A 12,638-nucleotide genomic window follows, 5' to 3' on the forward strand; every position below is an offset into this window, starting at 1 on the left:
TGCAATTGTATGTTTTGGCTTTCTGCTCATTATGTCCAGTAATCAAGCTCTATGGGGCTGCTTTACATTATACATGCCATGCCATGGAAAGCCCAGCACCAAGGCATTAGTCATGAATCACCAGGATCTGGGGAGATGAAAAAACTTGAACTCTTCTCAATTTTTATTTTTGTACTTAATAATGCTTAGAGTGATTAGGAATACCAGCTTCTTTTCCTGTCATTTTTCTGAAGCAGACACTTGGCTCCCATAAGTGTGTAAGTGATTGGCTTCTTTAACAAAAGGCAGGGGGCTAATGAACCCTTTACATAAGTCTCTTTTCTTCAAAATGTGAAATAGGATTTAGCAGAAAAATAAAGTCATAAAGACCTATACTCAAACAGCACTGAAAGAATATTTTTATTTCACTTCTGCCCTCTTCCTATGGCTATGGAGATCTATGTGTGGACACATCCATTTTTATAATAAGCCAACCAGATTTCCTTTAGTTAACCTTTATGGTTAAATCCAAACTGGGGACACATTGTAGGAGAACCATGTCCATGCACAAAAAAAAAGGAAAGGAGGGTGAAGAGCAAAAGGAAAAGGAAGAAAGCAGAGGGAGGAAGGAAGGAGTAGGAAGAAGGAAAAGAAGCAGTAAGTTTATTTTCTCTGTGCAGGAAGTGTTTTCTCTATAGTAACAAGACGAGGTCTGAGGTTAAATGGTGCAAATGTGGACTTCAAAGAAAGGAAGGTGTGCATATAAGGATCACAAACAGAGTGGATTAAGTGATTTACTGGAAATAACCTGTCCCTTTGCTGCCCCTGTGTTTTAGCCCCATGCTATTTCCTGGAAGAGACAAGCCTGTGCCTTGATACAGTTTTTGATAAATTCCCCTCCACATTCAAAAATACCAGCTCTCCCGAAAAAGGGTATTTCTTTCACGCTCCATATTACACATGCCAAATACTTTATTGTACTAGATACAACCTCTAAACATTTACAGTAAGTGCACTTAGTAACAAAATTGTTTGCCAAAGCTCATTGGCTCTCTCAATACTTTTGAATTACAAACACAGTTTTATTTAAACAGGAAAAATTAACAGATTCCTGAGTCTTCCACATACACTTTTGGTTATCAGAATTTTATCACAGGCAAAAGGGAACATTTCATGGAGGCTCATGTTAAAATCCTGGCAGCTATTAGTGTGCTGGATTTCCATATACCACAGAAGACAGCAGCATAATTTAATATCCTCATGCTCTGTGTTTTTCTTGTGGTTTTTTAGTTTGTTTTGTGAGCTTTTAATTGTTGTAAGGTTGTATTTGCTTTTTTTTTTTGGTTTGGGTGTTTTGTTTGTTTTCTTTAAATATCAACCTCTTTTTTGTCTTCTTGATAGATTTAGAAAAGAGGAGCTGGGTGAATAGCTTCTTAGAAAATCTTGTAAGAGAGAAAATTGAAGGAAAGATCCTTATCTTAAGATAATTTTCTTAAGGGGCTGTGGCTGGTCAGGGGTGGATGTCAGTAAAGCTAACTCTCTATTGGAAGTGGCCTTTCCAATCAAATGGAAAAGCCAAGTAATTTGTCTGAACAAATGAGATTGCAGTTGCAAATTCCCTTACAGACATCAGTGTATAGCCAGACTGATGCCTCACAGCAAGAACTGGTTTGAAAGGACATGACAGGTACACTTGCAATAACTGGAAAGCCCTTTCCATTTAAGAGGACCAGAAAAAGGAAAAGCCTGTATTTACCTCTGCAGCGAGTGGAAAAAACTAGCCAGTTTGCTAAGACTGACCTCTGCCAGCTACATCCAGTCTTGCAGTCAGAAGAGACCCAGAACAATGACAGGGACACCAGGGATGGGGTCATGCCTCCACATGGGTTGGGGACAATGCCCTAGAGAAACACCTTTGCCCACTCTGTTTTGCATCACCTTGATCCACACATACTGAAAGACAAACCAGGGGGATTTGCACCAAAGGCTCTCCATTTGGTGGTGTTCTTCTTAATCCCACCTGGTAAGACCAATCTACATGGTGGACTTTTATTTCTTTCACAGAAAAATCTGCATGTTTTTTGTCTGTGGATACCCGCTGCAGACAGATTTGGCTGCAGCAGTATCACAGACAGAAACGCTAGATGGCTTTACAGTAGTTAAGTATGGTATCTGGTATCATCCTTCTGGAGCAACACAAAGGTCAGAAAAAGCTACAAAACCTGCTTCAGCAGAGCCCACTTCAGTTTCCCCTGACACACTACTCCTTGGGACCCAGACTAGCCATGGTTAAACCTCTGCCCACCACAATACTACAGACCAAAAGGTAGTCCATGGAGTGACCTGAAAAGTTTAATTTCAGTGCAATCCAAACAAATTTACGTTGATATTCAGAAGTTACTTAGCAGAGGAAGGAGAACTAAAACACTGGACATAATGTCCTTTCCTCTTTGACATCCAAGTTACCCAGGCTTAATTTGCCCCATGAAGATAGCAGGCCTGCCCTTTCCCTTTCACCAAGTGGCCTACTCCGAGCCTTGTTGCCTAATTGTTTAAATGCTGCTACAGCTGTGACTATTTGGCAAAGGCAGAGTTAAAAAAAAAATGTGGCAACTATTTACAAAAACTCCATTACTGGTGCACTATGGACAGAGAGGTATGCTTAATTTTAGGAATCACTAAAAGAGCCTTTTTTTTGGTCTGCTCTCTCTTGTATCTGTCCAGTTTTTAGTATCTCAGTCAGAAGCCAGCCTGAAGCTGCCAAGGGATCCCAGAAAACTCAGAACAAAAAAAGGTGCTGACAAGGAAATCAATGTGTCAAACATACATAGAATATATTTTCAATAATTTATAAAAAAGTTGCTCTTTTTCTGACCAATGGGTTACGTGGCTTCTGTATATATCATAACAACAGGGAATTAAAATCCAATGGCCATATTTTTAATTAGTTTTCAGATTTATACTGCCACTGGAAATGCATGAAGTAGAAAAACACATTTTTCTTGATCTGCAAATGATATTCCTTTTAATACACAACTTCCCACCACTACAACTGCTGACACAAACACCATTAGATCTGAACTTCAAGAGGATTTACTTGGACCAGAGGCAATCAGCAACAAAAGAATTTTAATGACTGTGGGAGGATTGTTGGTATTTTAAGAAGTCTTCTAAAACCTTTTGAAGAATTTGAGATAAGTAAAAATAAGTGAGGCAATCTTTTTTCCTAAGTACTTTGCACCATGTTTTCACATAGCAGAAGTGAGTTCTACAACTGCACAATGAGACTGGAAAAATCTGAATTGAAGAGCAAAACTTAAAAAAAATATGAGATGACAACAAATCGCTGGGAATGATTCTAAGGAACACAGCAAATGAATCCTTCTATTCCAGGCTCTGGTTTTTATTCTCTTTGCTCACTGGTGCTTTAATTTCATTAGCTTGCAAAGACCTACTCAATTCACAGATCAGATTTCTTAAGGATATAGGAACAACATGTCAACAACACAAAGCACTAATCAAATTGTTATACAGCAGCCATATGCTCAGTGAATTCCTCTAGCAGAATTGCATAAGCAATTTTCCTCCTGTTGCATTTGATCTGAAACATTGCACTTCACCTTTTAGAAGAAAAGCTACCTGTTGTCAGACATGCTCCTGGATTAATATACCTGACAACTGAAATTTAGCTGCTGCCAAGAGTTCAAAAGGTTCACCTTCTTGAATTGTTGAGTACCTCCTAGGGTTGAACTATGTACCTGGACAACAAAAATGCCCTCTGTCACAATCACAATGATGACAGAAAACCTCCTTGGGCATCTATCTTCACAAGAGGCCTTTGGACCCACCCATGTTCAAACAACCATACCACTCCTGTTTTCAAGTTATTCACCCATGGCTTCTCAAAACCCACCAGATTTCCAGCAGGTTAAACAAGAGTGAATGATTTGCTACTATTTTCTAACCTCATCCCCCCACCCTATGCAGATGAGATTCAATAAAAGCAATGCAAATAGCAGTGAAAAGAACACTTAGAAAGGGCAACCGCCCCAGCCCGAAAACCCCAAAATCCTCCAATAAAGTGTCTGTGATCTACTTTTGTGGGGATGTTAGGGACAGGAAAAAGTGCTCTTGCTGGATCCAAGAAAGAAAGCACTCCTGGGAAAAAGAAATTATTTTTCAGTCAGATGTCCCCTGTCTTTGGAGGCAGTCTCTCCTTTCTTCTGCTTACCTGCACTAGTTCAAGTATCAAGCAGGCACTAAGGAAAAAATATGAGTGGATTAGCAAGTAGATGCTTTTAAATGAAAAAGTTCATACAGCCTGTTCTGTTTCTCAGTACAGTTCTATGACTAAAACCAAATCAACCTGTACATTCACTTGCTCTCAAATACAGTCAGAAAAAAGACCGGTTTTGTTCAAAGTAAGTGGATATATTCAAAACCTTGGTCAACTGCCTGACAATGTAATATTTATTCTCTCTGCCTATTCTACCTTCCACAGTGTCCACACAAAACTAGATTGACAGTTCAGGTGGATTTCATTTTTACTGAAAGCAGCATCATAACTCTCACTTCATTCAGTGGAGGCAGGATTTGTTCACTTGTTTCTCTTCCCTCTCTCATCAAGGAAATGCCTATTCCAAGCAATTTTTTGATTGGAAGCATAAAATCCAAGCATCTCCTCAAAGCAAGAGATGCTGGAAACACTGGATTTTGCTGAGCTGACCCTTTACCCTCCATTTGTTCCCTGTCCAAATGGGAGAATATCATCCCTTAAGTTACATTCCAGTATGGTACAATGAAGGATATATATCTAGGTTTTTTGTTTAGTTTTGTGGGGTTATTTATTTTTTTGTGAGTGTGGCAGGTTTTTTCCTTGGTTTTTTTCCCTTTTTTTTTGTTTTGTTTTGTTTGTTTTTTTTCTTTTTGTTATAGAGACAAATTACAATGATGAGAACAGTGCCAGGAATTTACTGTTGATATATTTTTACATTGTTAGGAGAACACACAGTTTCCTGGAAAGAGGTCCCAAGTTTTTTATCAGCAGGATCTCACCTTTGCTCACCGCTTAATGAGTATTGTTTACTATCAGTGATTCTTGGTAACTGATATTCACATGAGTTACATTTCTCTTCAAAACAGTTTCATATGAAAAAAAAAACGCCTGCTAGCTTAGGTATTTATAACAGTGTGCATGTGTTGTTATTATCTGTAATATGGTCCAGTCATTTGAAATGGATGACTATCTTGTAAAGTGTCAATTTACAAAATAAAATTGTGCCTTGGTTCTTAGTACCCCACTGCTTTTGAAGTGAAGGAGGCATCATTTGAATGGTAACCTACAAATACTTCTCAGTGCAAAAATGCAGCAGGTGTTTTGTTTTCAATTACAGGAAAGATTCCATAAACACATACCTTTTCTTTTTTGCCATTAAAAATGCATATGCTTTTTGCCATGAACAAGAAAAGCATTCCAAGAATATGCCATAAATACAATTTTTGCAATCTATCAACCTGACTGTAGCCCTTTAAGAGCCTTAGGGATATGTCCTACTTTAAGAACTTATCCATAAAAAACTTGGTACCTCTCATATGTTACAAATTTAATACTGTACTTCAAAGAAGAACCTTATATACATTGTGACTAAAGTACTGTTTATTTCATAATCTAAACAAACACTGGAATACAGCCTATGTTCTTCTACTTTCCATCAGACTTTACAAAGAGCTTTTTTTTTTTCATAATTAAAACAATCTGCATACACACAGAACATGCATTCTCTAACACCAGTAATGAAGGTAAGAAGAGTCAGTTTCCTCATCTTCCTGTTGCCTGTGTTAGAAAAAAATACTTTTTACTGTAGTTATGACAGTGTGGCTAAGGATACAAAGACTAGAGCACAGTTTTACTCCCTGCACAGAAAATGTTCATCACAAGCATGCTGATGGTGATACATATTACATGTCTATTAAATGACAGGCATATTTTTATCCCCTTTACTCCCTTTTTAAAAATACTAAGTGGCTACATGTAAATGCAGTGAAGCAAGTATAAGCTTAATTAATCAGAGTTGATTCAGACTGGCACCAAGATGCAGCAAAGTCCAACAAAGTCTTAGCAAGGCTTTCCATGGGCTATTGATGGCCTCTTCTGCAAAGCAATTATGTTCTACTTTTTCAAAGTAGAAATCAAAGGCTTTGCAGCGTGGCCAATCCTGTGGACAGGACAGTCTGCGCTGGTATGTCAGGCCCTCTGGAAAAGATGCACTTGTAGTCCATTAGTGTTTGAGAAAACATGAGTGGGTTACCTTCCCTGGGGCCACGCACCTGCCCCGCCCGCAGCGTCACACGCTGCTCTTCGTCGGTCACACGGCTGGCTGTGGTTTCACACCACGGAGTGGTCGTTGCTGTGGACGCCAGCCAAGATGGTGTGGTTGAGGGAGGAGGCCGACCGGTCCGAGCCTTCGGTGGGGCCATTGGTGCTCTCACTGCGCTGGCAGCACAGGATCTGCTTGAACGTCGCACTCATTTCCTTGTCCCGGTAGGAGTATATTATGGGGTTCATGGCAGAGTTGAACTCTGCCAGGAGCAGGAAGAATTTTTCATAGGCCAGGACATTGCACTGGGGACAGCAAACATCAAGGAGCAGCAAGACTAATCCTGGGGTCCAGCAGATTATGAAAGCGCCTAGAAAGAGAAAGAATGGACAAAACACAAAGTCTACAAATATACTAATGCACCATTACTTGTCAAAACACCACAAGAACCATCCAGACAGAAGCAGCAATGGTTAATTTTCTCTTTCAGGAGCATTGCTCCCACACTCTCTTTTCACTGACCCTAAGAGAGGGATGCCTTTCAAAGATCTGTAAATGGTTACGGGCAGCACATCAAAGGAGCAAGACACACCCCCAAGCCCCAGGCCCAGCCCCCCCACCATCTGAAAATCTGCTTGGCAAATACATTTACTTTTAAAGTTGATAATGAGGAACATTTTTTCCCCTCAGCTAGAGACCTCTGACTAATCAATCTCTTGATCAGAAGAAACAATACTGCAATTTACTTCTCAAACTAATAACAACAAAGAAAACCTTTCTGTGAGTGCTGTGACTGAAGCATCAGTAATAGAAAAGGAGTGGTGCAGGCAGCAATTCTCAAGAAAAAGAAAGCCTGGGTCTTGTTAACCCATTTCAGCCCCATTATGTAATGGAAAATCTTAAACACACATCCTTCTTGCACTGAAATGCCGTCCTTCAATGGATCTACTTCTTTTCTTAGGGCTCTATTCAATCAAAATTCAGAGGTTCAACAGGCTTCAATACTGTCAAAGCCACAGAGTCTTACACCGATTAAAATGCTTCCCCCACCCTTTTTCTGTTTTCCAAAGCTCTGAGGAGAAGAAAGCCCAGAACAAAATTTAGAGCTCAATGCAGAAATTAAATCAAATGCTTTGTACTTTATTGGGAGTACCGAATTAAAGGAAGACTGTAACTCCTTTCAGGGTTAGACAGGCTTTAAATATAAGCTCTGCTGGGGAAACCCTTACACACCAATCATGTCAGAACAAAGACAGGGCTCCTGAGATTTTCCATGCTGCTTTACTGAGGTGGAAACCAATGTCTTATCATCACTGAGCAGGATTACCACAGGCAGCAGCAATAAGGACTTCCCAGCACTACTCTGAGAGCGCTGTTTTCAAACTGGCTCTCCTGTCACTGTGGTATTTATTTGTTTACGTACTGCTCCTGCTTTTATTACAGTGATGGTCTCTTGCAGTACTAGCACCTAAATCAGTTCCCACACCAGGCAGACTTTGCCATGCCTGCCAAGAAGGTGCCAGCAATTTCCAGCTTGGGCAGTGACAACTGTAAGCTGTGCAGTTTGGAGAGCAAACCCACCTAGATCAAATAGGAGAAGATTTTCCAAAGGGGTCTGCAAGCCTGCAATATACTTCAGGTGACATTGGTTACCAATCAGGAAGCTATACACACAGGTTTTTTACTCATCAAAAGGCATCCCTAAACTAAGTTTGATTGCAACTAATGGTGCCACTCAATGCCTATTGCTTTGCTGACCAACAAAGCTCACGAATGGAAAAAAGCTGGGGGCTGAATTGCCAGCTACCAGGTCAAAGCATCGAGCCCTTTCACCAAATGATTTTGTAAGGGTCTCTGGCAGCAATGTGACAGCACGGGGATGAAACTCTCCCACGCTGAGGCGGCATCAAACATATGAACCCACTTCATAGCTTTTGTCTTTTTTGCAGCTTTTTTGGATTTCAGCAGTCCTAGAAAACAGTACTTGAAACCCATGCAAAGGACTACAGGCCTTTGTCCCTTCCTTGTACCTGTTGCCTTAAGAGTATAAAACTGAATCTCTTTATTTTCAGTATTGTTCATGCTGATAGAATCTGCCCCCTGCACACAAAAGCTCTGCTGAGCTGCTTTTTGCAGAAACTAAGTTATTACTTAAAATTCAACCACTCACTGTTGAAATTGTGCATGTTGTGCTTAGCCTCCTAGCTAGTTAGGCAGCAGTAGACTTTATTCTAGCTTAAGCATGCATTTTCCTCACCATAGGCTGCCTTGGGAGAACAACATCAGAGATGGGAACACTGCAAGTCATGGGATCTACATTGAAGGACAAAAGACAATGACAGCATCCTCACCAGGCCTGTAGCAGAAAAGTCCAATGTGAAAACAATGGAGCTAGCAGGAAAGCTCTCTTAGCATTGTTCAAAGTTGCAATTGAAGGCTTCCAATTTTCCAATTTTTTTTATATCTGTTGCTAAGGAGCAACAGAACATTCTGTTGGCATAATTTTTGATATGTTAGAAACAGCAACAAAAAGCTCGGTGGTGAGGCAGACAGGAATTTGCTCCTGAGAAAGCCCCAAAGACATCCAGAAAAATCCACATGCAGCTCACTGCACTGAACACTTGTCTCAGATGGAGTTCCTGAGCCTCTCTGGGCTCCTCAGTATCTCAGACAGGTCTGATAACCTATGTGCTGAGGCTTGATTGGCTGCACTCAAGAAAAAGTGGACTGTGGTTGAGCAACCAACTAATTGCTCTGTGCAGCTCAAGTTACACTGAAAAATTATGAAAACAAAAGTTGCCTTCCCGCCCAGCTCTGGAAGGAAGTCAATACTGTGCAAATTGTCCCACTTCTGCTCCTAGCAAAACATGCCCCCATGCTAATGGCTCTGGCAGCTTATTAAATGCTTGTAAATGGTGACAATGCCTCAGGTTTGCTCACTTTTTATTTGACTCTAGGTACACCGGAAAATACTGAGAAGCATCACTCACAGTAAGGATGTGTTTGAGTTAGGTACAGAGGAATTCATAAATGTCAGGCTCTTAATACTTCAGATTTAGGAAACTTCATCTGTTAAACATGGAATTATTTTTCTGCAAGCAAAACAATGATTGAAATTTATTTTTTCCCTCTTACTTAGAGTATTTGTTGAAGTAAGCTGGAAGTGAGATTAAATTCTTCCCCTCCCAGAAATCTGTTGTAAATTGACTTTACCAAGAATGAAGATCTAAAAATACCACATTTAATAAAAAAGTGATATCCAAAAGCTTCCTGCTGCAATATACTGGAAAGACTTAAGCATACACCAAAATATTGATGTTTTTCTGCTCAGAATCAGAACTCAGAGCAGTCTAAAGTACACAGTTAGTAATTTCCAGGAGCATCTTATCATTTTACAAACATTGTCAAACCTAAATTACAATGACATACAAAGCAGATCTGTTGCATTCAGTGACTTGAACCTTTGTGGAAATGCCATAGTCATACCACAGTGAAAGCCCAATGTACTTGAAAAAAAGTGCAGACTTTATGACTTTGGGTGGCTGAAGAGCACTATTCCCTGGACAGTGAGCACCTTGGGATATTACCTCCAGCCCTGGCAGTCCTTCAAAGGCAATGGCACTGCAAGTAGCTAAATGAGCTCTTCAGTTTCAGCAGAAGGAACATTCCCATGGAGCAAGGCCAAGGTTTGTCCTGAGGGTCAGGCCACAGAGGGTTGGGTGAAGAAGAAATGCCCATCAGGCTGAATGTCCACCAGAGGTGAATGGCTAGCCATTAGACAGGAAAGCTTGAGGGAACCAGAGAAATAGCACATCTTAAAAGACTGAAGGGTCCCTACAGACTGAGAAGCATGTTTTACAGCAGGAATGAGTTACAAAAAAGCATTTATGACCTAATCTAATTTTCTGCTGAGGTGTGATACCTCTCATCCCAATAAGAAATGCAATTCCAACTCCTTGTGCATTGTCTGTCTTGCAGAGCTGTGGGAGAAGTCTACTGGAGGTTTTCCAATGTCCGTGATATGACTACATCTTATCTGTCTTGAACCCTTGTCTGGTGCATCAGTGCAGATTATGTTTCCATGGTAGCTGGATGTTGGAGACCCTTGGGTAAATGAGACAAGGCCTCACAGCAAGGTTTGATTGCAAGACAGTAAAAACTATTGTAGGCAGTAGGCATATGAAACCAGCCATGATAAATCACACAAAAATCAGTGAGTACAAGAACAAAAGAGAAAACAACTCCAAAAACCAGCAGCAGAAAAGAAATAAGGTACACAAGAATAAACACTGATGAGCTAGTCACTCATTACTAGGATACAAGACTGGATGGCTACTTATGAAACTTCTTGTGTTAGCAGGCAAAGTGTTTCCAAAGCGGCACTCTTTTTTTTCTTTTTCTTTTCTTTTTTTTTTTTTTGTCTTTTGCCTTGGAGAGCCTATATCTGTGTTTATTCTGCGAACATTTGTTTTCCTCTAACTCGAAAGAGCAAAATAAAAGAAGCACTTCTGCTTCTGCCAAGTCATACACTGGTGTCTTTCAGAGGCTCCAGAGGGATGTAGCTCTTGTCAATGCACACCTATTCTGAAACACCCTTTTTCTCTGCTTTAACCACACTGTAAACTCTTTCATGTGCTCTCTTCTATTCACCTTGTGTGTTAACCCTGATATCTGGCATGGGCTCACATTCACTCTGCAAATTCCTCAGTCTATGTGGAGAGGAAAAAATATTGAAAGGGCCTTTTTAGTGAGTGAGAGAAGGAAAAAAAAAATCTCTCCTGTGTTTGCAGTTTTTTTAAGACTACAGGAATAGGAAAAGGAACTAGCATATCAGAGACGGAAAAGATCTATTCCAGCTGAACTACAGGAACATATATAATCTGCTGCTGTTGCCCTCCTACTCTTGCCCATCTGCTATGCTCTCCAAATCCCCTCCTGCCCTCAGATTGGTACTTGTGACAGGCAGCTGCACCCCCTCTTCCTCTGGGACAACGGTGACTGAGAGAGGAAAGGACATTGAACATCACTGCTATCACCATTATCACAGCTACCAACAGGGAGAAGAGACCTTCTGCACTTGGTGCAGGCTAAAAGCAATGCTCTGGGAGAATGATTTGTTTTAATTAACAAAACCATAGCCAAAAAAGGCTGCAGAAGTGCCTGGCATTTTTCTCATTCTGATATTTTCCCACCTTCATCAGGGAAAGCCACTTGCTAGCTAGCTGAGGTGCAAGCTCATCAGCTGTAACACAACTGCACTTCTTCATGTCCTAGCCATCTGTAAAATGTATCAATAGTCCTCCTTATCACACTGAGCATTATCTTGTGCATAGCATGAACAGAGATAAATACTGCAAGCAACAGTGCCTATTTACAGCTGTGTATTGTTTTCCCCTGACACAAACACGACAGCATGAAATCTAAAATGAATGATTATAGATGCCAAAGATCATGAAGATCATTTATCATGTTGTAAACATACAGAGTGTAGGAGTGATTCTTCTAATTCTAATCTGACCTATTTTTTCCCAATTTTGACACAACACTATTACAATATAGTTACTAGGTCTTGGTGGATGAAAACACTGTTGTTGTTTTTTGCATTTTCTGCTGAAAATAATTAACATGGGGTAACATTTGCTTCGACCCATGGAATTTTCATGTGAAGAAATAAAATGTGACTACCACATTTGGATCAGCTTAATAGATTAAAATAATTGTGCGCTTAAACTTGACAAATTCTGAAGAACTTTATATATGAAAGGCTTGCCTCTCCATCCACAGACTCCAAAAGACTTGAGGAGGATGACAGTGAAGGAAAGTCCTTGAAAAATACCCCAGGTGGGGAAGAGCTGCCTACAGGGTACCAGTAAGAATGGCCATGTTGGAAAAGGTGCAATCAGAACAGCTTCATTTACTCAAGGTGTCTTTATTTAAGGAAGCTGTATGAATTCTGAAAGAGTGAGAAATTCATAGCACACTCCTGCAGTTTTTGATTGATTGTAAAATGCTGCCTTCTCTGATGTGCCTCTGGGAGACTTTAACACTATGGGTGCCTTTGTGTTTCAAGCCGAATATTCATCTGGTGAGGCTGTATATGAAAGCAAAAGGAAATATCTTCAGAAGGAAAGATTGGATAGCAGTGTAAAACAGGAAATGAGAAACAATGCAAAGGTAAATAAAATCTACATTAATATTAATGCAAAACTATCTTACATATACTTCTCTCAGATGATTTGAAGCAAGAGGATGTGAGCACATAAGAGAGAATACCAACTAGAGAGCATATGAAAGGAGCTGGGTGATACAAGCCACCAACTTGTCTTTCATAACACTATATAT

General features: G+C 40.2%; 2 protein-coding genes across 3 annotated transcripts in view; one reads left to right on the top strand and one right to left on the bottom strand.

Annotated features, from left to right (window-relative positions):
• Positions 1-1,310, top strand: part of ECPAS (Ecm29 proteasome adaptor and scaffold) — a 424,259-nt gene extending 422,949 nt beyond the window's left edge. The window contains exon 42 of the mRNA XM_068177163.1: positions 1,300-1,310. The gene's annotated coding sequence lies outside the window, so the exon portion shown is untranslated. The remainder of the gene's footprint in view (positions 1-1,299) is intronic.
• A 4,298-nt stretch (positions 1,311-5,608) lies between these two features.
• Positions 5,609-12,638, bottom strand: part of LPAR1 (lysophosphatidic acid receptor 1) — a 66,563-nt gene continuing 59,533 nt past the window's right edge. For both annotated transcript variants that reach the window (XM_068177379.1, XM_068177380.1), the window contains exon 4: positions 5,609-6,666. In XM_068177379.1, the coding sequence (XP_068033480.1) occupies positions 6,365-6,666 (302 nt within the window). In that variant the 3' untranslated portion in view covers positions 5,609-6,364. The remainder of the gene's footprint in view (positions 6,667-12,638) is intronic.

Source organism: Anomalospiza imberbis, chromosome Z, assembly GCF_031753505.1.
Source record: "Anomalospiza imberbis isolate Cuckoo-Finch-1a 21T00152 chromosome Z, ASM3175350v1, whole genome shotgun sequence".
NCBI lineage: Eukaryota > Metazoa > Chordata > Aves > Passeriformes > Viduidae > Anomalospiza > Anomalospiza imberbis.